The sequence below is a fragment of the Pelodiscus sinensis genome, chromosome 3, assembly GCF_052426305.1.
Source record: "Pelodiscus sinensis isolate ZL-2025 chromosome 3, ASM5242630v1, whole genome shotgun sequence".
NCBI classification, from domain to species: Eukaryota; Metazoa; Chordata; order Testudines; family Trionychidae; genus Pelodiscus; species Pelodiscus sinensis.
Genome location: NC_143054.1, coordinates 10272441 through 10298910, shown reverse-complemented (window position 1 = coordinate 10298910; position 26470 = coordinate 10272441). Strand labels below are relative to the sequence as shown.

Here is a 26470-nt window from a genome sequence, read left to right as displayed (position 1 = left end):
AGCCTCTCTTGGAAGCCTATTCAAGATAGAGGCAGCAAAGGGGGACGGAGGGAGGGGAGAGAGAAGAACAGTGAAAGCAGCAGCGCTGCACAGCTGAGCCCAGGATCAGCTGTGTGGCGCTGCCGCTTTGAAATGCCCAGGCTCTGGGGAAATGCCGCGCGAAACCCACGGTCCCCAGCTGATTCCGGTTCAGCATGGCACTTCAAAGCAGCAGTGAAGCATGGAGCCCGAGGTCAGCGGGGGACTCAGCAGGGGCTCTTATACATTTGAAAGGAGGAATTCCATTGACTACTCGACTAGTCAATTAACCGCTAGTTAACATCCTGAATTGGAAAACGCAATCCCAACTATACGTATAAAATGATGAGGTCTAAATTAGCTGTTAACACAAAAAAAAAAAAAAAGATCTTGGAATCACTCTGGATAGTTCTCTGAAAACATCCATTCAATGTGCAGCAGGAGTTAAAAAAAAAAAAGCAAACAGTAAGTTGGGAATCACTAGAAAGGGATAGAGAATAAGACAGAAAATATGATATTGCTTCTATACAAATTCTTGATACATCCACATCTTGAACACTGCATGCAGACATGGTCACCCCAAGATTAGAAAATGTTCAGAAAAGGTCAACAAAAATAATTAGGAGTATGGAATAGCTTCCATAGGAGGCAAGATTAATAAAACTGGGACTTTTGGGCTTGGAAAAGAGGTGACTGGGGGGGGGGGGTGACTGAGGTCTATAAGATCATGGCTGCTGTAGAGAAAGTATATAAGGAAGTGCTATTTACATCTCAACACAAGATCTAGGAGTCATCAAATGAAATCAACAGGCAGTGGGCTTAATACAAATGGTAGTATTTCGTCACACACTGCACAACAGGTGGAACTCCTTGCCAGAGAATGATGCAAAGGCCCAGACTATAACAAGGTTAGAAAAAGAACTAGATACATTTATGGAAGATAGGCCCATCAGTGGCTATTAGCCAGGATGGGCAGGCATGGTGTCCTTCACCACTGTTTGCCAGAAGCTGGGACGGATCACTTGATGATTACCCATTTTGATCATTCCCTCTCGGGCATGTGGTATCGGCCACTATTGGCAGACAGGATACTGGGCTAGATGGACCTTTGTCTGACCCAGTATGGCCATTCTTATGTTCCTGTGTCAGCAGGAGCACTCTCCCGTCGACAACACGAATGCTGCTCATAGAGGGTGGAAGTATTTTATCAACAAAAGTGCCGACAAACAGCATTTTTACACTGCCCGACTTTCACAACAGTTGTATTGCTAAACACCATGTCGTACAGTCAAAACCTTAGAGTTAGAACGTTTTCCTAATATCGAACCTCGGTCTCTCTTGCTGTAGATCAAGCCTGTTGCTTCTTGTCCAACCCTCAGGGGACACGGACACTCATGATCACAGTCCTCCAGAAAATAGCCTGTGATGGAGCATCTGCCCTGCACTGGCCCTTTACGGGTTACAACCCAACCCTGGGAGAGGGCTGAAGGAGTGCAGCTGTGGCTGGTAGGAGCCATTCAGGGCCCAGCTGAGGGCTGTATAAATAAAGGCTCCTGGCTGCGGGGAGACAGTCACACTCTTGCTGGGGAATAGGAGGGACCTGGAAGCTTCCTGAGACAGGGAAGTGCTGGGGAAAGGCAGGCAAAGCTGAGGAGCTCCAGCTGGACCTCACTCCCAGGCTGCAAGGCCTGAGACAAGGCCTGAGGGTACTAGGGCTGTAGTGAGAGCAGGACTAGGGAAAAGGCAGGCAGAGCTGGGGACGGCCAGGCAAGCTCCCAGGCTGCAGGGCCTAAAGCAAGGCCTGAGTGTCCTAAAGCTGCAGAGAAGCAGGCAGAATAGGAGAAGGCAGCAGGTCCACACACCCCCTTGCCGATGGCGAGTGGCCATGTCACACTGCAGTTTGCCCCGAGGTAAGGGGCTAGATGAAGACTGGCAGTGGATCACTGAGGCAAGGAGGGCAGACGGGGCTGGGGGTTTCCAGAGTGCAGAGACAGGGGGGAACACCAGCCAGAAGGGGGTGCTTCAGCACCAAGAAGCTAATTCCCAGAGTGACCAGCAGGAGGCGCCATGGTGAGGAGACACATTGTGTTACACAGCCCATACCAGATTTGAAGATTGTTGTTGAGTCCCACCCAGGTCTTTTTTTCTTAAGGCTAAACATGCCCAGGTTTAACCTTTCCGCATAAGCCAAGTTTTCTAAACCACTTATTTTTTTTCCATCTCCACTAGACACAGATACACATACAAAGGTGATTAGACAATTCAGATAATAAATATCGGTTACCAGTGATGCCATTTAATGTAAAGGCAGTATTGTCTAGTTGATGGAGCAATGATCCGGGAATCTGGACACCAAGGAGCTCTGCCACTGGCCTGCTAGGCAACGTCGGATTAGTCGCATGCCCCTGTGCCTCAGTTTCCCCAACTGTAAAATGGGGATAATCCTGCTGAGCTGCTTTGTACACAGAGTTGAGATTTACTAATGAAAAGTACGGTACAAGAGCTAGCTATTATTATTGCTGGAAAAAGCAGAGCGCCAGAAATCAAGCCACTAGGGTTCTATTTTCAGAACTTTGCTATTGACAAAGTGAACTTGGGCAAGACACTTATCTGTGTATCAGTTTCCCCATCTGCAAAATGGGAGCATTTACCCTACCTTACAGGGGTGGGAGAGGTGGAATTCACTGTTTGCAAAGACCACCTTCACTGCAGAGTGCAGTATTAGCAGCCAGTACTTGATTTGTATATCATTGATTTGATATCATAACGTGACAAGCAGCATCACCTGGATTGAAATCAGAGACTCAAAACCTAGAACACTGGAAAATTTGTTTCCAAGCAGATGGCAACACACAGGTTTTCTATCCACCCCCCACAGGAGCCATTTAGCTTCCCTCCTGCTCAGGCTAGTGCAGATCTCTAGAAACAAAGACTTTTAGTGCATTGTCAGCTTCAACACAAACAGACAGAAACTGCATTTAGTAAAGGTTAGCCCGAGCCATTTAGATGACGACAATCTATAAAACACTGCATCTATCGGTCTTTCACACAAGGCCTTAACAAAACAAAGATTCTGTGGGGATGTTAAAGGTCCGGTAGCACTTAATATAAGCAAGGGATTTGCCCACCATCTTTGCCAAACATTCCCTTCTCTCCCACCCAACTACTGAGCATGTGCAGCATGACAATTGTTCACCCGGCAACCACACTCCACCCCAGAGGGGGCTGCATTTCAGTTGTGATCTAAAAAGCCCTACATGAAACATTTAACAGGTAATGCTAACTAGTGATAGGTTGACGCATATACTGCTGTAATCTGTAGGTCTGAAACAGTTTCATAAAGAAGAGCCCTATACGCTTTCTTTTTTACAGATAAGGAACTGAAGGAACTGTGCCCGTGATCAGCACATCAGCAGCAGAGACAGAAACAGAATTCAGGTGACCGGTGTTCCACCCCCACCTGCAATCCAAACCCTTACGGCATGTCTACATTAGGAAACCATTTAGAAATAACTAAAATTGATTTAATAACTCCTGATTTCACAAAATCAAAAGAGCGTGTCCTCACTCCAGGGAATTCTTGAAATTAGTCCGAGGCAGGCTCCGTAAATAAGGACACTACCTTGACTTAGAGTCCCAGGAAGCACTGGGGAGCAGTTATTTTGAAAAAGTGGCACACTACCGCTATTTTGAAATAACGAATTTTGAAATTAGCATTATTCCTCGAGGAAAGCAGGAGTACAGATTTCAAAATAATAGGCTTAGAAGTGTGGATGTTCCCCTTATTAATTCGATCTAAGGAGGGTTGTTTTGAAACAAAGCCTTAAGTGTAGACCAAGGATTAGTGAGTATCTCAAGACCTTGTGCCACATAATAGTGACACACAGAAAAGAACAAGGCTACATCTACACTGCAGGCTGCTTGCGCAAGAACAGCTGTTCTTGTGCAAAAACTTGCCGGGTGTCTACACTGCACACGCATTCTTGCGCAAGTAAATTTACAGTACAGCGTCGGAAAACAGGGCTTCTTCCAACAGAGTTACTCCTCTCCCATGAGGAATAAGCCTTCTTGTGCAAGAGCTCTTCCACAAGAGGGCAGTGTAGACAGGCAACATGATTTTCTTGTGCAAGAAACCCCTATAGCTAAAATGGCCATCAGAGCTTTCTTGCGGAAGAGAGCGTCCACACTGCCATGGACACTCTTGCGCAAAAGCACATGGCAATGTGGACGCGCTCTTGTGGAAGACCTTTTGCACAAGAACTCTTGTGCAAAACAGTGTACACGTAGCCCAAGAGTATTTCTTTCTAGTTGCTGCTGCAAGGCTTTGTAAAGTTTACTGGTTCTAAAGCACTCATGCTGACCACCAAAGGCTGCCCAGCCATGCTGGTTGCAAGATTTCATACCTTAACACCACAACATCCTTACCATTCTCCTCCAGAGCGCTGGTCAATTCCAACATGATTTTAGCTGACAATCTCACGAATGGCTCACATTAATGATTCGTGCTATTGCAAAGCAGGGTTCCAAGTTTCAGATGGCACACCGCACTGTTTTTCTACCAGCTTTGGCAAATCAAGACAGCAATTAGCAAGCACTAAAAACCCACGTCTGAACCCAAGTGGAAAGAAATCAAAAGCCTGTTAGTCATCAGAATGATTCCGCTTTAAATGTCTGAAGTCTCATGACCAGCCAGGTTTGGAAACAGATGTGGCAGGCCATTGGGGAACTGAGACTCCCAGGGCTAAGGCAGCAACGGTTACGTGGCCTGAGGGCTCAAGAGATTTAGGGCAGTAATGCTGACGCGGGTCCTTCTGTCTTATGCTGCAACAGGGCCAGTAATGGACCTTGGACCCACTGCAGGTCCCACCTTGCCCCATTCCACATGCTCCGCCCCATCCTGCTCCTTGCCTGAAGTCCCTCGAGACAGGGAATTACCAGGGGACCTGGTGCAGGCCAGCAGCAGCAGTTGCTATCCCTCCTACACACACCACAGAGGCAAGAGGGAGCCTGCTTCTCTCCCACACACCTCCAGTCCTCTGTGCTTGGCTTCACTACGGCGGCAGGTTGGGAGGGGACGGGGTGGAACAGAGCAGGCTGCTGGGTCACTCCGGCTCCTGCTGCTGAGGTGGGGGCGAGCGACCCCTGTAGCTGCCTGGTGCCACATACTCCTGCCCCTGCCATCATGGCTACTGTTTTGAGTGCACACGCCTGATGAAAGTGTAACCCAAACTCCTAGGCTATGTCTACACTGCAGGCTTTTTGCGCAAGAACACTTGTTCTTGCGCAAAAACTTGCAAAGCATCTACATTGCACGCACGTTCTTGCGCAAGTCAATGTACAGTAAAGCGTCGGAAAACAGGGCGTCTTGCACAAGAGTTATTCCTCTCCCCACGAGGAATAAGCCCTCTTGCGCAAGAGCTCTTCCACAAGAAGGCAGTGTAGACAGCCAACAGGGGTTTCTTGCGCAAGAAAGTCCTATGGCTAAAATGGCCATGAGAGCTTTCTTGTGCAAGAGAGCATCCACGCTGCCATGGACACTCTTGCGCAAAAGCACATGGCAGTGTGGATGCACTCTTGTGGAAGACCTTTTGCACAAGAACTCTTGTGTAAAATAGTTCTTGTGCAAGAAGCCTGTAGTGTAGACGTAGCCCTAGTGAGGTTCACTGTCCCATGCAGTGGCACTTAGACCACAGCAACAGATAAGACCAAGAGACCTCTACAGCATGGGCTGAGAGCCCGCTGGGTTTTAGCTCAAAGGGTAGAGGCTCCTATATTAAGCTCTAGAGATCCCAGGTTCAAATCCATCTGGTGGCAGTTACAAAAGCAAGCACAAGCACATCTACCCGAGCCAGAAGACTCCTCTGTCTGCAGTCGCTTACACTCCTTTGGAAATGTCACCCTTTGGTTGTCAGTGCCTTAGGACAGCGACGGTCATGTGCTGTAGGTCTGTGCAGCACCTATAACTACAGCTTTTTGGCTTCCAGATGCTAGGGTTGCCTTCACAAAAATTTCTGAACAAGGAAGGGAAAAAATTGTGTTTTGTTTTTTTTTTTAAACCAGACAGAAAATGCAATTACCGGACTGTCCGGGCAAAAACTGGACACCTGGCAATCCTATCAGATGCTACCACCAGACCCTAGATGTTAAACCTTCACCACCACCCGCAGCCTGGGACCACAGTGAGAAAATCAAAGACACCGTGAAGAGAAGCCCAGTTTCACCTTCCTCAGGGTACGTCTACACTACAGCGCTAATTTGAACTAACTTAGTTCGAATTAGTTAATTCGAACTAAGCTAATTCGAACTAACGCGTCTAGAACTAAAAACTAGTTCGAATTAGCGTTTTGCTAATTCGAACTAGCATGTCCACATTAAGTGGACCCTGATCCTAGGTTAAGGATGGCCGGAAGCAGTGCCGGCAGGGCATCAGAGGAGGACTTAGAGCGTGGAGATGCTGTCTCGGGCTAGCCGAGGGCTGTGCTTAAAGGGTCCCGACCCCCACCCCGGACAGACAGTTCTCAGGGGTGCCCCGCTTGCAAAGCAGTCCTGGCTTGGAGTGCCCTGAGTACCCACACTGGGCACATCACACCACTCGGCCATCAGCCCGGCTGCACTTGCCGCAGGCTGCCATCTGGGGAGAGGGGGCAATTGGGGGGCTGCAGGAGAGCTTCCACCCCCAGAAGCCCACAGAGCCAGCCCAGTCCTCCCCATCGGGGGCTCGTACCCCATTCCTCCCTCACCTCCTTCCACTTACCCTTCCCTAGCCCCTTTTCTTGATGTACAAAATAAAGGACAATTGTGTTTAAAAATGGAATCTGTCTTTATTGAACAAAACTGGGGGAGACTGGGAAAAGGAGGTGGGAGAGGGGAAGAGAGAGGCTGGGAGAGGGGAGGGCAACTACAATGACCAGGGGTTGGGAACAGGTCCCATATGAAGAGAGGCTAAAGAGACTGGGACTTTTCAGCTTAGAAAAGAGGAGACGGAGGGGGGACAGGATAGAGGTCTCTAAAAGCAGGAGTTGGGTGGAGAGGGTGCATACAGAAAAGTTCTTCATTAGTTCCCATAAAGAAGGACTAGAGGACACCAAAGGAAAGGAATGGGTAGCAGGCTTCAAACTAGTAAGAGACAGTTGTTCTTCCCAAAGCAAAGAGTTAACCTGTGGAACTCCTTGCTGCAGGAGGCTGTGAAGGCTAGAACTAGAACAGAGTTTAAAGGGACGTGAGATCAAGTCATGGAGGTTGGGTCCATGGAGTGCTATTAGCCAGGGGGTAGGAGTGGTGTCCCTGCCCATGATTTGTGGAAGGCTGGAGAGGGATGGCACGAGACAAATGGCTTGGTCACTGTCTTCGGTCCATCCCCTCCAGGGTCCCTAGGGTTGGCCGCTGTCTGCAGACAGGCTACTGGGCTAGATGGACCTTTGGTCTGACCCAGGACGGCCATTGTAAGCTCAGGGCTCAGGGTCGGGGGTCTCAGTGGACCCCCTTGATTTTCATGCACACCTGCTCCCGGGTGGCCAGGCTGGCAGCTCTCCTGCCCTAGCTGGCCACTTTCCTGTGCCTAGTGCGGAGATCGTGGACAAGGTCCACGATGTCTGCACTAGCCTAGGTGGGTGCCCGCCTATTGCGGTCCCGGGCAAGCTCCCGGGAGCCGCCAGCCTGGTCCCGGGAAGAGGGGGAGGGCTGGGGGACATCGGGTGGGTGGCTTGATCCGTGCCAGGTGCAGGGTCTGCTGGCTGGGTGCTGGCAGGCTTGCACCTGGCACGGGCACCGTAGCCAGCCCGTGTCCCTTTAAGGGGTCCGGGGCTGGGAGGGGGGCAGTAGAGTTTCCCTGGTGTTGGCCAGAGTGGCCACCAGGGAAACCTGGGGAGAGCTAGCCTCCCACTAGTTCGAATTAAGGGTCTACACAGCCCTTAATTCGAACTAGTAAATTCGAACTAGGCTTAATCCTCGTGGAATGAGGATTACCTAGTTCAAACTAAGCGCTCCGTTAGTTCGAATTAAGTTCGAACTAACGTAGCGCTAGTGTAGCGCCTATGAAAGTTAGTTCGAACTAACGTCCGTTAGTTCGAACTAACTTTGTAGCGTAGACATACCCTCAGAGACACTATGAAGGCCTAAAACGTAAGCCCATGTAGCACAGGCCTGGTTTGAGGCCTGAGGTCTAGCTAACAACAGACAAAACATGGCTAACATAAAGCAAAGCTGAGCTGAGAGCAAGAGGAGGCAGGCCCCTGCTCACAGAACTTTTGCACGAACAGGGCTGAGAGTGCAAAACACTAATTGGTAATAGGCCCAGGTGTAGAACAGTCATTGGTACTGGACCTAAGTGGAAAGCACATGGTACCACCAGCTCATTAAAAAAAGACCTTGGTACCCACTCCCCGCAGATACAGACCCAGGTTTAGGAAAAGGTCTGAAATGACAGCATGATGGCTAAAGCTGATCTGATCAAACCACGAGGTACAGGGTGATGGGTGGTGACCTGATGTCAGACGGTGGCAATCGGACAATGTCGGGAGTGATGTGTAAATTGTTTGTCTTGGGGGGACAGTCTTTGGATGACCTAAAGCAGTGTTTCCCAGTTGGTGCTCCGTGGAACCCTGGGGTTCCGCGAAGAGCCAGCACTCCCCCCGTCCCGTCTTAAAGAGACAGAGCTGTGGTGGCAGGGTTTTTTTTTTTTTCTGCGCTTGATGAAACGCGGCAACCCTAGGGGTTCCGTGGCCAAATAAAATTGGGAAACACTGACCTAGAGGGCAGTGGAAATTTCCCACTGCTTCAGTCAATCCATTGTTACGGAGTACATCTGTGTAGTGGTTCTGTAGAGTCTACTGACAACTCTTACTGGACTTTGCTTAATAAACCGGGCCGGGCACTTTTGATCCTTACCTGGTTTGTGGTCTTTGGGGGCCCTCTCGGGGTCTGCTGTGGAGACTAAGTGCACAAGTCAACACAGCACACATCAGCGAGCACACACGCAAGCAGCCTTCTGGTTACCATCATCGAGGGAGCCAGAGCCCTGTGAGGACACCACGGCAGTCATCCTGACCCCTCCTGAGTAACTGCATGGGCGTCTCATCTCCAAAACCCCTTCACCTTGCTCTCTCGGCAAAGCTGTGCAGCAACGTGGCTACAGGCCGTTGGCCAGGCTCTCCTGCTGCCTGCATAAATACCCTGGCACCAGCTGGCGTTTGGAATCCATCGAGTGCAATGCCAGCTGGTGACGTGGAGCACAGTCCGACGAGGGGAATGAGTAATGAGCAAGCGGGTGGGAGGGGTTGGAGCTACTGTTTGCACAGAACTGTTTGCAAGGGTCAGGGAGAGCAGGAGCCAGAATAAAGCTTCCTAAAGGCACTGGAAATTACAGCCCGCCTGCCCTACTCCAGTTACTAGCCAGATGGGAGACAGTGCAGAGCATTTCATTAAAACCCAACTCCTCAAACAGGAATCTGCTCCAGGCTAGGCAGTGAATGAGATACTGACACTTGATCCTAGGACAGCCTACCCCCGTGGCATTAAAATATCCGATTCTAGTACTACGCTGGCACCCAACAGCCCCTCGGGGTACAGCTACGCTGCAAAAAAAGCCTGTGGCAGTAGGCCCCAGAGCCTAGATCTATACAAAGGCTTGGGGGCTGGATGTGGTCCCCGACTTGCCTGGATCTGGCCCCCGGGAGTTTTTTTTTTTTTTTGCTCCTCACTTGTGTGCAGCCCGGACTGATTCTTTTGTGGGTCAGTGGCCCCTGACCCAAAAATGATTTCCCACCCCTGAGCTACACACAGAAGCTCAAGCTTGTGCTACAGGGCTGAAAACAGCAGTGTCACGTTCCCACTTGGACAGGAGCGGAGACTTGGGGATGAGTCTCAGAGCCTGGGCAGGGATGTCTACACTGCTATTTTTAAGCCCTTCAGCATGACCCCTAGGACATGCACCTGGATTCTGAGACTCACTGTGGTGAGACTGTTTCTGCAGGGTAGATGTGTCCCTCTGTTACCAGTATGATGTTTCTTTATTATTGGGAGCGCTCTATTTGCCACAAGTGATGTAGCTCTCTTCTTCCTGGATTTTTCTCCTTGCCTGATATCCTCGTGAGGTTTTGATTCGTTGCAACATTTGCTTGTTGCATTGGACACAGAAGCTGTGGAAGGCTTTTCTAGCAAGCGGCCCCCTTACCAAGGGTTATGCTAGATGCACGTAACAGAGGGACACATCTAGACTGCAGAAACAACCACACAACGGAGTCTCATAATCCAGGTGTACATACTAGGAAATGAAATAACAGGGGCCAATAATCAAAGGAACAAAGCACAAATATGATAAGTATTGGAAGACAATCACAATGCACAGTCCACCTGTTTACTTATGACTGCAGAGTATATGAAGCCACTATAATTCGTCGTGTGGGAGCTCCTTATCCCATATAAATGCTGGGGTGATCTTGTCCCCCTTAAGAAGAGATCTAGGGCACGTACAGCCCAATGTATCAATATTTCCTGGCCCCTGTTACTGACCTGCCTTCAATGATGAAAGGCTCTACTGCCTGCAAAAAAGTGGCCCCTTTAATTGGTCTCAGTTGGGCAACCAAAAATCCTGACCTCATGTAGTTCATTGTTTAAGCTGCTGGCATTTTGCAGGTCATGCAGCAAAATCAAAAGTGAAACTTACACGTGTTTCTAGCCAGAAACTGGGTAGTTTCACTTTCAGGTGTGTGCCTGTCCACAGCCAACACAAAGTTACAGGCTTTGGCTTTAGGGTGAGCAGGTGTTTGGTTTTCGACCAGAACACCCAATCGAAAAAGGACTCAGAGTCCGGTCATTGGTGCTGCGGAACTGAGGCAGATTAGTCCCTACTTGTCCTGAGGCACCGCACTGCACCCGAAAAGCAGCCAGCAGGTCCAGCGCCTAGGTGGAGGGGCCGTAGGCTCCACATGCTGTCCCCACCCTGAGCACCAAGTCTGCACGCCTATTGTTCAGTTCCACCACCTAGGAGCTAGGCCTGCCGGCCACTTCTGGGGCGTAGCATGAAGCCAGGACAGGCAGGCAGCCTGTTTTAACCCCACTGACAGGGAGGTGCCCACAGTAAGCCCAAGCCTCAACCTCCTGCCCCAGTCCGAAGCCCCCTCCTGCATCCGAACCCCTCACCCCTTTGGACCCCAACACCTTGCCCTGAACTTCCCCAAACCCCTCATGCTGCCCATTCTCCAAGCCCGTACATCAACCCACAGCCCCTCTTGCATTCCGAATCCCAAGGCCCCACCCCCTGCACCTCATCTCCAGCCCCACGCCAGAGCCTGCACCCCCATTTACAGATTTTGCTGTCTCCCACACCCCCTACCCAGTCCAGGGAAAAGTGAGTGAGGCTGGAGGAGAGTGAGCCAATGAGGGAGGAGGAATGTAGTGAGTGGGGGCGGGGCCTCAGAGAAAGGGCGGGGCTAGGGTGTTCAGTTTTGTGCGGATAGAATATTGACAACCGTATTTGGTTTACAACACTTTGAAATGCGTACACCTGGCTTTGCCCTGCCTGGGAAGATTTCTTAGAAATAAATCACAGGAACGTAAGACCGGAAGGGAACTTTCATGGTCATCAAGTCCAGTCCCATGCACGGAAGCAGGACTAACTAGTATCTAGATTGTCCATGACCCAGAATTTATCTTACCTGTTCTTTAAAAACCTCCAATGACAGACATTCCAGAGCCTCCTGACAGCATTAAAATATTTCTGCTCATACTGGGGGTTTGTCAAACAATTTAAAAATATACATTAGGAAGTTTTCCACACAATGTTGTGCTCCAACACCCCTCGAAACAAAAATAAAAACCTGTTCCTCTGAAGTACATTCCAGATACACCAGAATAGGATCTGCATGTAAACTGGACTCCAACAGGATAAAAAGTAGGTTGGGTTTGTTGGGGTTTTTTTAGCATCTGGTAGATTCACTGTCCAAATATACCTGTCTATTTTAGCATACTAGAGTTCATCTCCCATGCATTTCCCTTTTTAAATTTCCAGCACACTAGGCAATCTAAATTCTAATCCCAGTTCTAAACTCTGCAACTTCATCTCTCCGGTCCCCCTGTCCCATCCAACACAGATGGCACTTCCCTGCTACAGACAGCTATGATGAGGCTTTGTTCGTTACAGCTTGTATGGTGTGTTAAGAGCTTTACAAGGAGGATGTGATCATAGGGCAGAATATATTTAGTATTAGTCTGAAAACAGGCGCTATTTGTCAGCCTTCTCCCTTTGGCAGTGTGATAGCCCCGTATTTGGGAGATCGTGATTCAGAACCATGGAGGCAGTGGATGTTCCAAATAAAGATGGGAGCAAGAATACAAGAAAAAGCGTAGCAACTTTACTGGGTAAAACAGAGTCATTTCTCCCCCCACCGTGCAGAATGGCTCGTGACCCTAGCATCCAGATGTGCTTGTGGTTTTGACTCACTAAAACCACCCTGCTTTCAAGGCAGGATCAGGCGGGGTAGGGGCTGTTTCCAACGCTGGTGAGTACAGGACATACCGAGTAGCATTGCTGCAAGTCTTCAGTGTGCAGCCTGTCTCAACTGTTTGAGACAAAGAGGAATCTAAACACAAGTCGGCGTGATTTTATTACTATAAATGTTGGCAGCTCCTTCAAACTAGGGATGCTAATCAGTACCTGGGACCAGCGCCACACCCACAACCCACTGGGAGCAGAAACTGGCTGCCCAACCTGTGTGGTAAGGATGTTAAGAAGCGGGTAAGTGACTAATCGTGTACTCGACACAATTTATATTGAGAACACGATTAGTCGATAAGGGGCCACATGGCTCTTACTACATTCAAAAGGCAGAGCCCAGCAGTCCCGGACGGGCACGAGCCAGGTCTGAGCAGCTTGTGCTGGGTCCAGCAGCCCCTGTCCACGGGAGGTCCCAGCAAGGAGCTGGAACCCCCTGCGGAAAAGGGCTGCTGCTGGAGCAGCCTCGGCCTGTGGCTAGCCTAGGCCCAGGCTGCTTTGCAGAATCCTTCCCTCACTTCTGTGGGCAGCACCAGCTCCTGTTTCCCCACCCGCCTTGCTGCCTCTGATACAGAGGCAGCAAGTGGGGGCGGGGGGGGGGGGGATGAGTAGTTGAGTACTCGACTCCACTACCAAATAAGCTTTGGCTTACCGGGTGTTGAGTACTTGATTACTCTCTTGCATCCCTAGTGTGCGTGGGTCAAGAGCAGAAGCTAGCCCCCCTACGCTTGGGGCTGACGGCCTCTGCTGGGAGAGGGCAGCTCCAAGCACAGGGGAGCCAGGAGCAGTAGCCCCACATGCAGGGAGAGTGGCGCGGTAGTGGGATTCTGCTTAATTGGTTGACTGATTAACTGAGATTCCTACTCAAAACAGCAGAGAAGGCCCTTGACTGGGACTTAGGAGATATGAAGTTGATTCCCAGCTTCACCACTGGCCTGCTGGGCAACCTTGAGCAAGTCACGTCACGGCTTTGTGCCTCAGTTTCCCCATCTGAAAAACATGGATAATGCTACTAACCTTCTTGGTGAATCACTCTGTTGAGCTCAGGATGAAAAACACCATGTGAGAGTTTGTATTATTAAGAGTATCCAGTTGGCCAAGCTTTGAAAAGGTTCAAGAAACTCGTGATAGCAATCATCCATATCGTAGCATCGCAAGCCAAGTCCTTTTCAAGTTTCATTTGTTGCTACAACACAGGTTGTAAAATGCCAAGTGAAATAGAAGCAATCTGGGGTGTGGAGAACATATTTTAATGCAACTATGGGGTAATTTTAATCAGTACAATAATGGAAGTGATTTTCTGCTGTCACTTAGACTTTCTATTAGAACCAGCCAATTAGCCCGTCATAAGACGGGATTTTAAGGTCTCTCCTCCACGTTGGTCTTCTCTTCTGAGCCTCCGATCTCTCGCTCTGTCTCTCTCTCCTCCTTCTAGTGCCTCCCCCTCTCTCTCTTTCTCTTCTCCTCCCCCTCCTGCCTCTCACTTGGGGGACCGGGTAGCCCAAATGGCCGTTTGGGCTCCGCACTCACCGTGCTGCATAAGGGGTGCTGCAGAGCCCAAACAGTCGCTTGCGCCACGTGCTCCCACGCGGCAGCCTGCCTGAGCAGCGCAGAAGTCAGCCGAGTGCCATGGCCGGAGGCGAAGGGGGGCGGGGCGGTGACATTCACGGCCAGGGGGCGGGGCCTGGAGCTGCTGTCATGCTGCACGTCACCGCCCCGCCCCCCTTCGCCTCCCGCCGTGGCACTCGGCTGACTTCTGCGCTGCTCAGCCGGGCCGCCGTGGGGGAGCAAGCAGCCTTTTGGGCCCTGCACTCCCCATGCAGCACAGGCCACCCAGAGGAAACAGCCAGCATTTCAGCGTTACAGACTGACAGACACTGGGCTACTATACATATGATGAGCAAGTATGCCTTTTCACAGCATGGTCTGTCCTGTGGCTTCCTCCAGTGACCCCGACAGGTCAGAAGTAGAATCCCATTTAGACTGTTTACCGGAGAGCCCAGGAACTGTAGAAAAATCCAGCACAGCTTGAATTAACGGGAGACGGACACTGGGTTCAATTAAAAAAATAATGTTTTTCCATCCTGTTAGCCTTCACCCTAGAAGCTACAGATGGAGAAGCCTATACTAATTCACATATTCCATCTCCTTGAGATAAAGCAACAGTCGCACTGGCATTGTTTCAGTCCTGTTTCAAAGGCATCAGCCTATTAAAGTACTTACAAGACTCCCATCTCCAAGAGTCTCAATCTTCATTGTGTTTATCCTCACAACCCTTCTGGAAGTGCCATTATTCCCATTTTAGATGGAAAACAGAAGCCCAGAGAGGTTAAGTGACTTATACCATCCTTGTCATCACACAAGGATGTGAGCTCAGGTCTGCAAAGTCCTAGGCTAGTGATCCAACCACTGCACTGTCTTTTGTCTCCATTCAGAAACTGCCCCCTGTCCGACAGGATAAAAGCTCTGCCAACACAGAGCCCAGTTACAAAGTGCTCTCTGCACACAGAATTCCCACTCAAGTCAATAGACGCTATGGGTGTGAAGAGGGATGGCAGGATTAGGCCTGAAGAAGAAGTTGATATTTATGGTACATGAGAAGTGTAAAATGCTATACAGTTGTTCAGTGTCGCATTAGCCACCATGTTCACAGCGTCGTGGCTTAAATTGCAGCAAGGGAGGTTTACGTTGGACATCAGGAAAAACTTCCTAACGTCTTAGGGTGGTCAAACACTGGAATAAGTTGCCTGGGGAGGTTGTGGAATCTCCATCACTGGAGATATTTAAGAGCAGTTAGACAGACATCTGTCAGGGATGATCTAGACCAGCAGTTCCCAAACTTTTCAGCATCATGCCCCCTTTCTGATTTTTAAAAAACCCTCACACGTCCCGTGCCCCCCAACAGCAAAACTTGTTGAACAAAAAAAAAAAAACCCACACACCTGACCAGGGCAGCAAAACTTGATTGGGGGGGGGGAGCTGGGTTGCCTCCCTCCCTCCCCCCCAGAATTTCTTCATGACCCCGAGTTTGGGAACCCATGATCTAGACAGTATTTGGTCCTGCCACAAGGGCAAGGGACTGTACTTGATGACCTCTCAAAATCCCTTCCAGTTCTAATATTTTATGATTTTATGATATAAGTGGAAGGGAATTTGAGAGACCATTTACTTCAGTCCTCTGCACTCAAGGCAGGACTATGTATCAACTAGACCATACCTCACAGGTATGTGGAAGTTTTTAAGACCATTGTTTTTAGACAACAATGGGGATTCCACAACCTCCACAGGCAATTTATTCCAGTGCTCAACCACACAGGCCAGGTAGGAAGTTTTTCCACCTAAGCCTTCCTTGCTGCTATTTAAGCCTGTTGCTTTTGTTGACTAATGGGCAGCAGGTTTAAAACAAATAAAAGGAAGTTCTTCTTCACACAGCGCATAGTCAATCTGTGGAACTCCTTGCTTGGGGAGGTTGTGAAGGCTAGGACTAGAACGGGGTTTAAAAGAGAACCAGATAAATTAATGAAGGTTAAGTCCATTAATGGCTATTAGCCAGTATGCGTAAGGAATGGTGTCCCTAGCCTCTGTTTGTCAGAGGGTGGAGATGGATGGCGGGAGAGAGATCGCTTGATCGTTACCTGTTCAATTCACTCCCTCTGGGACACCTGGTATTGGCCACTGTTGGCAAACAGGGTACTGGGCTGGATGGACCTTTGGTCTGACCCAGTATGGTCGTTCTTATGTTCTTACGTTTGTCCTACCTTCATAGGTTAAGGGGAACAATTTTTCTCCCGCCTCCTTGTAACAAGCTTTTATGTACTTGAAAACTGTTATCATGTCCCCTCTCGTTCTTCTCCAGACTAAACATACCCAATTTTTTTTTCAGTCTTCCCTCACAGGCCACGTTTTCTAGACCGTTAGTCATTTTTGTTGCTCCCCTATGGGCTTTCTCTAATTTGTCCACATCTGTTCTCAAAGGCAGCGCCCGGAAACTGGACACAACACTTGGGCTAAGGCCTAATCAGCACATAGCTACCCAGCAAGCCTTAGAGATGCACGAGGACTGCGGCTGGATGAAAGCTCACCCACTGCGAGCAGACAGCTCCGCAGGCCCTGGCACACACACACCCCAACGTCTGCCTAGGTCAGGAGCGGGGGCAGCCTGCAGCTTTGGAAAGCAATGGTTAAATCACAGCTACACATTCACAGCCGGCTGGAGAGTACCTTCCCCACAGGAAATGGTCTATTGTGAAGCAGGTTCTGCCACTTCCTCCAGTCTGTATTGTCAGACAGCAGGAACACCAAACCTTTCACCAGTTGAGGGCAGCATCTGGTGCAGCGATTAGCAACCTGCAGCCCATCGGGGGGTCTATGTGTGGCCCCCCCCCCAGACATTGGGTTTACTGCCGCCCATGCGCAGGGTTGCTAGATTCTGCTGGTTTCCGTCCATGTCGTATTTTTCCGCTGCCACTATGACTAAAGCGACACGCATTTAAAGCCAGGGCACGTGAAGTGAGCCGCGTCCTCATTGCACGCCAGTTTGACTGTGAGCACCGGGTGCTCCCTCTGCAGCCAATCAACATGCTGCGATGGTTACAGCCCTGCCAGAAACCAAGTTTGTATCTGCATCTGCAAAATGGTCCATGGATATCTGCATCCACAGATGCGGATGCCTGTGGGTTTGCAGGGCTCTAGCTATGGTTCAGTGGGCCCACCCTGCAAACATGGGGGGTGGGGTGAAGGAAGAGCTGGGGGAGGCCCCCCACCCCCATTTCTGCTTAGGACCCACCCCCATAGGAGCCAAAATGCCTCCCCATCCCCACCATGGGGAGGCAGGATAGCATGCCATGGCCTCAGCCTCCCTGCCCCAAGAGCATGGGGAGGGCAGGCAGTATGCAGCCCCAGCCTCCCCAGTGCCCCCCCCAGAGCATGGGGAGTGCAGGCAGTATGCAGCCCCAGCCTCCCCAGTGCCCCCCCCCCAGAGCATGGGGAGGGCAGGCAGTATGCAGCCCCAGCCTCCCCAGTGCCCCCCCCAGAGCATGGGGAGTGCAGGCAGTATGCAGCCCCAGCCTCCCCAGTGCCCCCCCCCCCCCAGAGCAGGGGGAGGGCAGGCAGTATGCAGCCCCAGCCTCCCCAGTGCCCCCCCCAGAGCATGGGGAGGGCAGGCAGTATGCAGCCCCAGCCTCCCCAGTGCCCCCCCCCCAGAGCATGGGGAGGGCAGGCAGTATGCAGCCCCAGCCTCCCCAGTGCCCCCCCCCCCAGAGCATGGGGAGGGCAGGCAGTATGCAACCCCAGCCTCCCCAGCCCCCCCAGAGCCATTGGAAGGGCAAGTGGCAAATGGCCCTGGGGCACAGGGGAGGGCGGGAGCTGAGGGGCAGCAGTCGGCCATTCTGGAGGGCAGAGTGTGGGCGGGGCCGGGCTGGCAGTTTGGGAAGCCAATGCCTTCCCCTGCCTCTTACACCTAGGTCTGCAGGTGCAGTGAGCAAAACTACCCTGTCCCAGGAGACCGTCTTAGTGACGACAACCTTGCAACCCACAGAGATAAAGGGGACCATTCATGCAGCCCACTCACTAGCCTAGGTGGCCCATCCCTGAGCCCGTGCCTAGCCACATGACATGGGGAAGTGCCGCCTAGGAGAAAGCTTGAGATTCTGTGCTTTGAGCTGAGCTCCATCACTACAGCCTATCCTGCAAGGGGTGCTCTGTGAGCTCCACCACAGGCCCCACCAGCCTCAGGAAGGTCTAAGGCCTGGCCCACAGACCCCACAGTCTGCAATCACCCGTTCCCTGGTGAAGAGACTCCACCATGCAATCAATTTCCAACTCTAGCAGCCATAGGCCAAATCTTAGAAGGGCTATGGAGCAGCAAGGGGCAGGCCATGCTTGTATGGGGTGAGCATGGAAAACAGGCCTCACGGGGATACCTGGGTTGCAGGTCAGAGCAATGGCGATTATCAAGGCTGGGGGTGGGGGGGAGGAGGAGAGGAACAGAGAGGGGTCTGGAAAGAGATCAAACACACTTAGCCACGCTAAGTGCACCGTGACAGCAAGACACACTGGAAGTGTCAGAGACAGCCTAAGATGCAGGGCAGGCGCGAGGGAGGCAGTTCAGGAGTGGAGAGAAGTCACGGCCATAAAATGATTGATGAGATTGCTCAAGGAGAGGCAGTCAAGTGGGGGTGCGGGCAGGCAGGAACAACGCCCAGCAAGCCATGGAGAGCCAGGGGATCCCGGCTGCAAGAGCAGAAACGAAGGTGCCATCTGTGGATGGTGCATTCAAGGGGCAGACGCGAAGAGTACAAGGGAGACGGCAAGGCAGTCGGGGCTAAGAAATGACTTTCTGCAAGTACATTTACACTTACGGCAGCGTGCAGAAAACTGACTCCGCACTTCCAGCGAGCAGGACTATAAACAGGAGCGGAGATGGCGAGACATGGCCTAAGCCTGAACCTCCAGGGTGTCTAACCACACACCCAGCGCCTCCCACGCCCACACTGCTATTTTTTCCCACTGCCAGACATTTTTCCCTGCTGCCACAGCCTTTCCCCACCGTGGGGAAGTCCCTAGCAGCTCCCTTGCTGGAGCCTTTCATTGTGACATTTGATACTCACACTGCCTGTACTCTGCATGCTGCTGTATGCGCTAGGGAGGCAAAATCCATATTAATCAGTTCAATGTTAATGTTTAACCAACTAAGCAGGATGCCACTGGTGGGGCACCGACCGGTTAACCAGTACCTGGTAAGCACCATCCAGGAAAGGTGATGCTTACCGAGTATCCAGTTAACTGGTTACCCATTCACATCCCTACTAGGAATGTGACTGGTTAACTGGTAAGCATCACCCGGTAAGGTACTTACAGGTTATGGTTAACCGGCAGGTGGGTGCTCCATCCCAGCCGGACCAGACCCCATCCTTAATGGAGGCACCGCTCCAGCCTGCCCACCCCCAGTGGTTAACCAGTTAATTAAACGGGATTACACATTGCTAGTACATGTGGACATAGCCCAAGGGCTCCTGCTTGTACTGTGAAAAGCAGCGGTATGATGGGAGACGTTAAAGAGAAGAAGTGAAAGGAGACCAGGAGAGTGAAGTCACTGGGACAGGCCATGGGGTTATAGGTGGATCTGCGATGGATTCCAGTGACGTGTAACCCACCAACCCCGTTTTTGGAGCTATGACAGCTGATGTGTAAACAGGTTACTTCAACTCGAATGGTCCCTTAGAATATGGGCTAACCACTGATGCTACGCAATCTGTTCCATCTTGTATTGGCATGCTGTATCTCCGAAAACCGGCATTCTCTGGTCCAGCAACAGCCGTACTCCTGGACCAGACAGCCCAGGAGCCTAAGGGCAGGAGGGACAGCTGGGGCTGGGGAAAACAGGGTCGTCAGCTCAGCTGGAGGAAGCACGGGACTGGGGCCAGAGCCCCCCACAGCCCGCAAAAGCATGGAGCCAGGCCAGAGTCCCCCATCAGCCTGTGCCGGAGCCCCACGGCAGTTCCTGGGAATGCAGGGAGGGACGGGATTCTCCTGGCAATCCCCAGCAACGCTGGAGCAGACCCCTGGAGAGTGGGGCTGGGACCGGGGCCCCGTGGAAGCCCTTGGGAGCGTGGGGCCAGGCCGGAGCCCAATGGCAGCCCAGCAACCTGCGTTGGTATGGGGAAGAAGCCCCACGGCAGCCCCCAGAAGCACGGGGCCACAGCCCTGCAGCAGGCCTGTGCAGTGTGGGGCTTGGACCAGAGCCCCCTGGCAGCCCCTGGGAGCACAGGGCTGGGCTGGAGTCCCATGGCAGCCCACAGCAAGTGGGGCCGGAGCCCTGTGGGAGGAGCCAAGCCTGTGATGCCCAGGAAGCTGGCAGCAGCTAGGCAAGCAGCCCAGACAGGTTGGGGGGGGGGAGGAGGCAAGGCAGGGTCCCTGCTGGGGCAGCCTGCCAGCAGTAGGCGATCGACTTGGGGGCTGGTGGCAGGAGACCTCCCTTGATTCAGCAAATCCTCTTGTTCAGGACCAGTCGGGTTCCAACGCTGCTGGACCAGGGAGGTCCAACCTGTACTGTAATATGCACAGTACTTCCTCACACAACACACCGTCAACCTGTGGAACTCTTTGCCAGTGGACACTGTGAATGCCAAGACTATAAAGGAGCTCAAAAGGCCTCTCATATTATGTATTTAGCTGTGATTCTCAGAGTACCTTACCCAGACCTGAAGAGGAGGGCGTATAGTTCAAAAGCTTGTCTCTCTCACCAAGAGAAGTTGGGCCAATAACAGATTTAAAAAAAAAAAAAGATTGAAGCTAAAGTGTACGTAGTACACAGGTTGAGAAAAAGTTTCTATACATCTGGGTGTCATGCTTCAATTATCTACAAAAAAAGTTTTACTTAAGAGTCCTATGATATACATAAGTCACAGAGGGATAGCCACGTTATTCTGTATCTGCAAGAATGAGGAAACCTGTGGCATCTTCTTAGAGACTAACAGATTTATTAGGATATAAGCTTTCATGGGTAAAACCCACTTCATCTTTTATCCACGAAAGTTTATATCCTAATAAATCTTTTAGTCTCTAAGGTACCACAGGACTCCCCATTATTTTTATATGATACCCATAGTATATAATCCGCAACAACTGAGACTTAGGTGAGCACATTTTACGATACTGTTTGAATATTAGCAATCAAGTATCTGGGTACATCACCCCTGGAAAGCTTTCCAGAGTTGGTCACAGAAAACAAATATATCAGTGAGTGGAGACTGTCCCTCCGGAAGTCAGAATTTAGGGGAGGGAAATACACCCTCATTCATCTTGTCTCCCAAAAGCACCCAAGTCATTTAGGTTTTCCTAACAATTTCCCTCCTGAGGTTTGGATGGCAACAGGGTCCTGTCAACATCAGGATCCTGACTAGTGTAGCTGCAAGGGTGGGAGATGAATGACACCACCAGTGTAGACAAATCACTTCAGTAGGGCTGTCAAGCAGACACCTTCCATCTGGGAAAAACATGCAGTCAGCTTTTTCTAAAGAGAGCCCATATGAGTTTGTTTTGCTCGCTGCCCTGAGGTTACGGCCACATCTATACTAGAGAACTTACAGCAACATGGCTGTAGCAAAGCGGCTGTGCCACTACAATTTCCCAACACACCCTCTCCCGCCCCCCGGAGCTGCTCTATGCCAATGGACATAATTTAATTAAAGCACTTCCAAGGAGAATCGCATGGGGAGATGCTCTCCCGTCAACATAGCGCTACCCACCCTGGCAAAGTTAATTCGCCAAAAGTGCTAGGGGAGACACACAAAGAAGGAAAGTTTGGTAAAGTTGCCACCAGCAACAGCAAAGGGCAAACCCGCCCGCAGTGTTAGTGGGAAACAACCTCCCCCCTCTAGTTCAAAAGTCATCGGTTGTTTCCTTTTGTTTTCAAAGTACAACTATGCAACTTGCAGCCGGCGTGCCCAACTCTGCAGCATTTGCATGAAGTTTTGGAATTTATACCCCAGCCAGCTGGCCTTCCTGGCTCTAATTTAGATGTTTCCTCCTCCCCCCCTCCCCGTCCTCCCCTCCCCCCCCACCTCCCTTTAGAGACTTTAAGAGTTTAGCACTGAAAATGACTTGTTCATTCAGTGCATTTCAATGAAAGGGAGGGAGAAACTGTCTTTTTTATTTTTTTTAAGTTAAGGAAATGGATTTTCCCCTTCTCTGATTTGCAGGGGAAAAGTCTGCCCCCCCCCCCCCTTCCGTCTCATCTCTATTTACGCTGAAACGTGGCACTCGGCTGGGAGGTGGGAGAGGCAGGGTGCTATCAGACACAGGCTGTTCAGAGACACCCCCCCTCCCCCCAGGTACCAGGCTGGCCAGACTCCACCTCTGGAGCAAGCCTGAAGGGCTGAGTTGTTCCTCAGCCCCTTCCCTGTCCCGTCTCCTCCCCTGAAAGAGGAGAGGAAAGAGAGGAGAAAGCTGGGAAGGGGGGGGGGGGGCGGGAGAGCTCCACATTCCTGACATTTCTGTGCAAAGCGCTGGGGCTGCAAGAAATCTTCTCTCTTCCCTAGGCACAGGCAGGGAGGAAGAGCCCTGGTGTCAGGCTTGGGAGAGGCGAAAAGTTTTGCTGCTTCTCCCTACCAGGGGTCGGACTGCTATCAAATGTGCAGGGGGGAGGAGGTTGATAAATAACTCCCCTCCCCAAGCTGCACTCACAGGGGTTGGTGGAGGGGGAGATGCCCGAAGGCTGGGGAGACGGGCACTAGGACAGTGTGGCCTGGCAAAAGGAGGTGTTGGTGTCCTGACAGTAGCCTTGCCCAACGGGCCAGATTCTCCCAGAATTGTGCCTGTTTGAGGGAGCTGTCCTGGATATCCAACAGGGTGGCTCCAAACACTGGCCAGCTGGCCATGCCTAACGCACTCAGGACCATCCGCCGGGTTGCAGGGTCTTTGTATCTAAGAGATGGCAGCCCTAGTCCATGGGTATAGAGAAGGGACAGCCAGCCCACCATGAGCAGCCCTTCCCAGGCAAAGGGACAGGGCAGACACGCTCCACCCACACTGCCCTTCCCCCAGCAGGCAAAGCTGTTTTTTTCTTCTTTAAATGAACTGTATTTATAGAAATGTTTCCATTTCCTTTTAAAAATCCTCACTCTGATCTGGATTTACATATGCCTCTGCAGAGTTTGCACCCCAAACACTGCAACAGGGTGCTGGCACCCCAGAATCCAGAGAGGAAAAGGGGGCTGTAAAGAAATACAGAAGGAAGGAGTCCAAGCTGCAGGAAACTCAGAGGAAGCTGCGTGAATGGCCAAGAGTGGATTTTTATATGTAATCAAAGGTACCAGCAGTAACCTAGCTAAGGGATTTTTTTTTAAGGATTTTAAATCTGATCCCTGTGACAGAGCCCAGAACTTAATGGAGGGGGAAAATCTAGATAAACGTAACACCCCAAGATCAACAGCCTATCCAGGATGGAAGTACCACAGGTCACAGATGGCCAGGAGCAGTCGGTTTCTCAGTTATGCGCCTCACCTTTGCATCCACAGCCACAATAGGCCTGAAAGAGGGGGGAATCCAGGAGCCCTGGATCAGGCTAGACACTAGATTGCCACAGACTTGCCATCACCACTCCTAGCAGCCGCTCAGAGGTCTCCCAGCCAAGGAATGACCTAGTCCACCCGGCTTAGCTAGGGAGGTGTCAGGATCACTGCCACCCCTCCCGCTAACCACAGCATGACACGATACTGCAGGAGTCTCCTGCCCAACCCCAAACTGTGTGATCCCCTCCCCGCCAATCACACCTTCCCTGCCTTAAAGCCACCCCTCTTCTCCGCAGGCCACACACAACGGAGCAGATTGGGAAGAACTCCTCCTCGCTTATCAGCTTCCCTAACTTCTGGGGCACAAACCAATGGCATCTGATGGCTCATTCCCAAACACCAGGGAAAGCAGAGCCAGCTGACCCCCTCCCCGAAACTCTGGCAAAGGCAGACACTCCCCCAACACTTGTCCCTGCATCCTCCACTAGAAGAGTGCAAGGCAATCATCATGCTAGCTCAGAGACTGAGGTATGCCACTCTGCCAACCTCCTGGCACAGCAGTATTATCCTACCATGGCCAGAGGTCCCACGAGGACCGCCACGCCCTGACAGTGGCTAGTCAGTGTCCCCCGAGACCCACCTACACTCAGCCAGACCCAGGGAAGGCAGCAGTTAGAGGCCAGGGAGAAATCTTGTCCCTGGTGGGCACTGGTCCGGGTGTGAAAGGGGCTGGAGGGAAGGAGACTGCAAACCAGAGGAGCAGACGGAGACAGCACTAGGGAAGGGGAAGGATGTACGGGAGAGACTGGAAGTTGGGGAGCCCAAGTTGTTGGTGTGGACAGAGAGTGGGGAAGCAGCTGAGAGTGTGGAAGAGGGGAAAAGAAGCTGGGGGGGGGAGAAGGGAGGGTGATGGCTGATGACTGCATATGGGGGTGGGAGAGGACAGGAAAAATGGGAAGGATCCCTGGCAAATGAAAGGGGGAAGGAAATGAAATGCAGTGTTGGGGGAGTGACACTAACCCACAAAGGGGGGGGGGGAGGATGGTGGGCGCCTCAGAGCACTGCGTTCCCCTAGATAGGCACAGTGGGGATAGTGCCAGAGTGGGAGGTTCACTGGGGCTCCTTCCCCAGGTGGGGGTCACCTTCTCACCTTCTTCCCCATACACGCCTTGCCAGGGCACACTCTCTCCAGGGGGGCAGGCTGGCGCCTGCTTCCACTGGCGAGGGAAGGATCCCCCGGAGACTTCCACAAGGCTGGTGGGAAGGAGTTACGCTGGGACTCCAACCTCGGGGTGCATTGCACGGGGGGGGGGCTGCAGAGGGGCCCCCCAAAGGGCGGAGGGCAGTACAGTCCATTGGAGGGGGTGCAGCAGGGCAGTGCTCCACCCCCCAGGAGTGCATCTGCGGGAAGGGGCGCAGCAGGGTGCACAGGCTCGGGGTGCAACGGGGGTGCAATGGGGTGCAATGTGCAATGGGGGGCCCCGAGCTCTCACCTCGAACATGAGCGCGATGAGCACGCACAGCACCAGGCAGAAGCCGATGTCCGCGTGGTTGTGGATCAGGAACTCCTGGCTGAAGAGCGGGTGGCTCTTGGCCCGCCGGCGGAAGGCCATGGCCGGAGCGCAGCGCCCGCCGCTGCCTCCGCCCAGCGCCGCAAACTTCTGCCGGCCCGGAGCCCGGACAACTTCGGCAGCGCCTGCGCCGGCCGACCGCCCCCGCCCGCTTAACCCGTCCCTGCCCGGCTCCCCGCAGCCGGCTCCTGGCTCCCCCCTGCCGCGCTATCGCCTCCCCCCGCCCCTTCTCGGCGTCTCCCTCGCTGTCCTGTTCAACACCACCCCACCCAGCTCCCTCTGGACAGGCGGGGAAACTGAGGCACGGAGCAGCCGGCAAAGGGGGTGGGGGATAAGGGCTGGGAACAGAACCAAGGTCTCCAGCGTTGTAAACTAGCGCTGTAGCCCCTAGGCTGTACTGCCTCCTAAACCCTCTTTCCCCTCCCTCCTAAGCCTTCTTTATACTGACTCCCGAAGTCTTTGAAATACACCGTACCAACTTCTGCAGCCCTTGCTCATGGAGGCTCGGTCACTTACTGAAGGCAGCCCATGCTGAACGTCTTTCAGACTCCGGGATTCAAAATGCTTCACAAGTTACACACAGAGCAGCACGCAAATGCAGCTGCTTCTGGGGTGGAGAGCAGCAGCCAGGCAGAAAGAGGACAAGCGAGAATAAGGACTCTTCAGTGAAGTACCCTAGGCTCATACATCTCCCTTCTTTTTTATTGATGGCACGCTCCCAAAGTCTGAGGCACTTTCCAAACACTGGAGACAGGCCTCTGTCTAAAGGTCTTGTCTAAGGACAGACTGACAAGCTGACAGGTTAGGGGAGAGGATCAACAATAGGCAATTTACATACAAGTTAAGTCAGTTCACTATAATCTGCAAGGCAAAAGCGCATCTTTGAAAGCAAAAGTTTCAGAAGTAGCCATGTTGATCTGTAATTGGAAAAAAAACTTTAAAAACAACAAATAGTCCTCCAGCACCTTAGAGACTAACAAAACATGTAGATGGCATCAGGAGCTTTTGTGGGCACCACCCACTTCTTCAGATGACTGGAATTATTGAGTGGTGCCCATGAAAAGTCATGATACCATCTACATGTTTTGTTAGTCTCTAAGGTGCTGCAAGACTATTTGTTGTTTTTTTAAGTTTTTCCAGTTACAGAGTAACTTGGCTGCCCCTCTGAAATTCTTTGAAAGCAGCGGTTCTCAATCCCCAAGTTTCACCTGACTTACAAAGTCAGACATAAAAACACAAATGTGTCCCCAGTATTAGGCTACGTCTACACTGGCACCTTTTTCCGGAAATGCTTAAAATGGAACAGTTTTCCGTTATAAGTATTTCTGGAAAAAGAGCGTCTACATTGGCAGGATGCTTTTCCGGAAAAAAGCCCCAAT

General features: G+C 51.7%; 1 protein-coding gene across 1 annotated transcript in view; it reads right to left on the bottom strand.

Annotated features, from left to right (window-relative positions):
* The window catches only part of TRAM2 (translocation associated membrane protein 2), a 50231-nt gene extending 25019 nt beyond the window's left edge, over positions 1-25212 (bottom strand). The window contains exon 1 of the mRNA XM_006137043.5: positions 25014-25212. Within this exon, the coding sequence (XP_006137105.2) occupies positions 25014-25133 (120 nt within the window). The 5' untranslated portion in view covers positions 25134-25212. The remainder of the gene's footprint in view (positions 1-25013) is intronic.
* Between the last annotated feature and the right edge of the window lie 1258 nt (positions 25213-26470).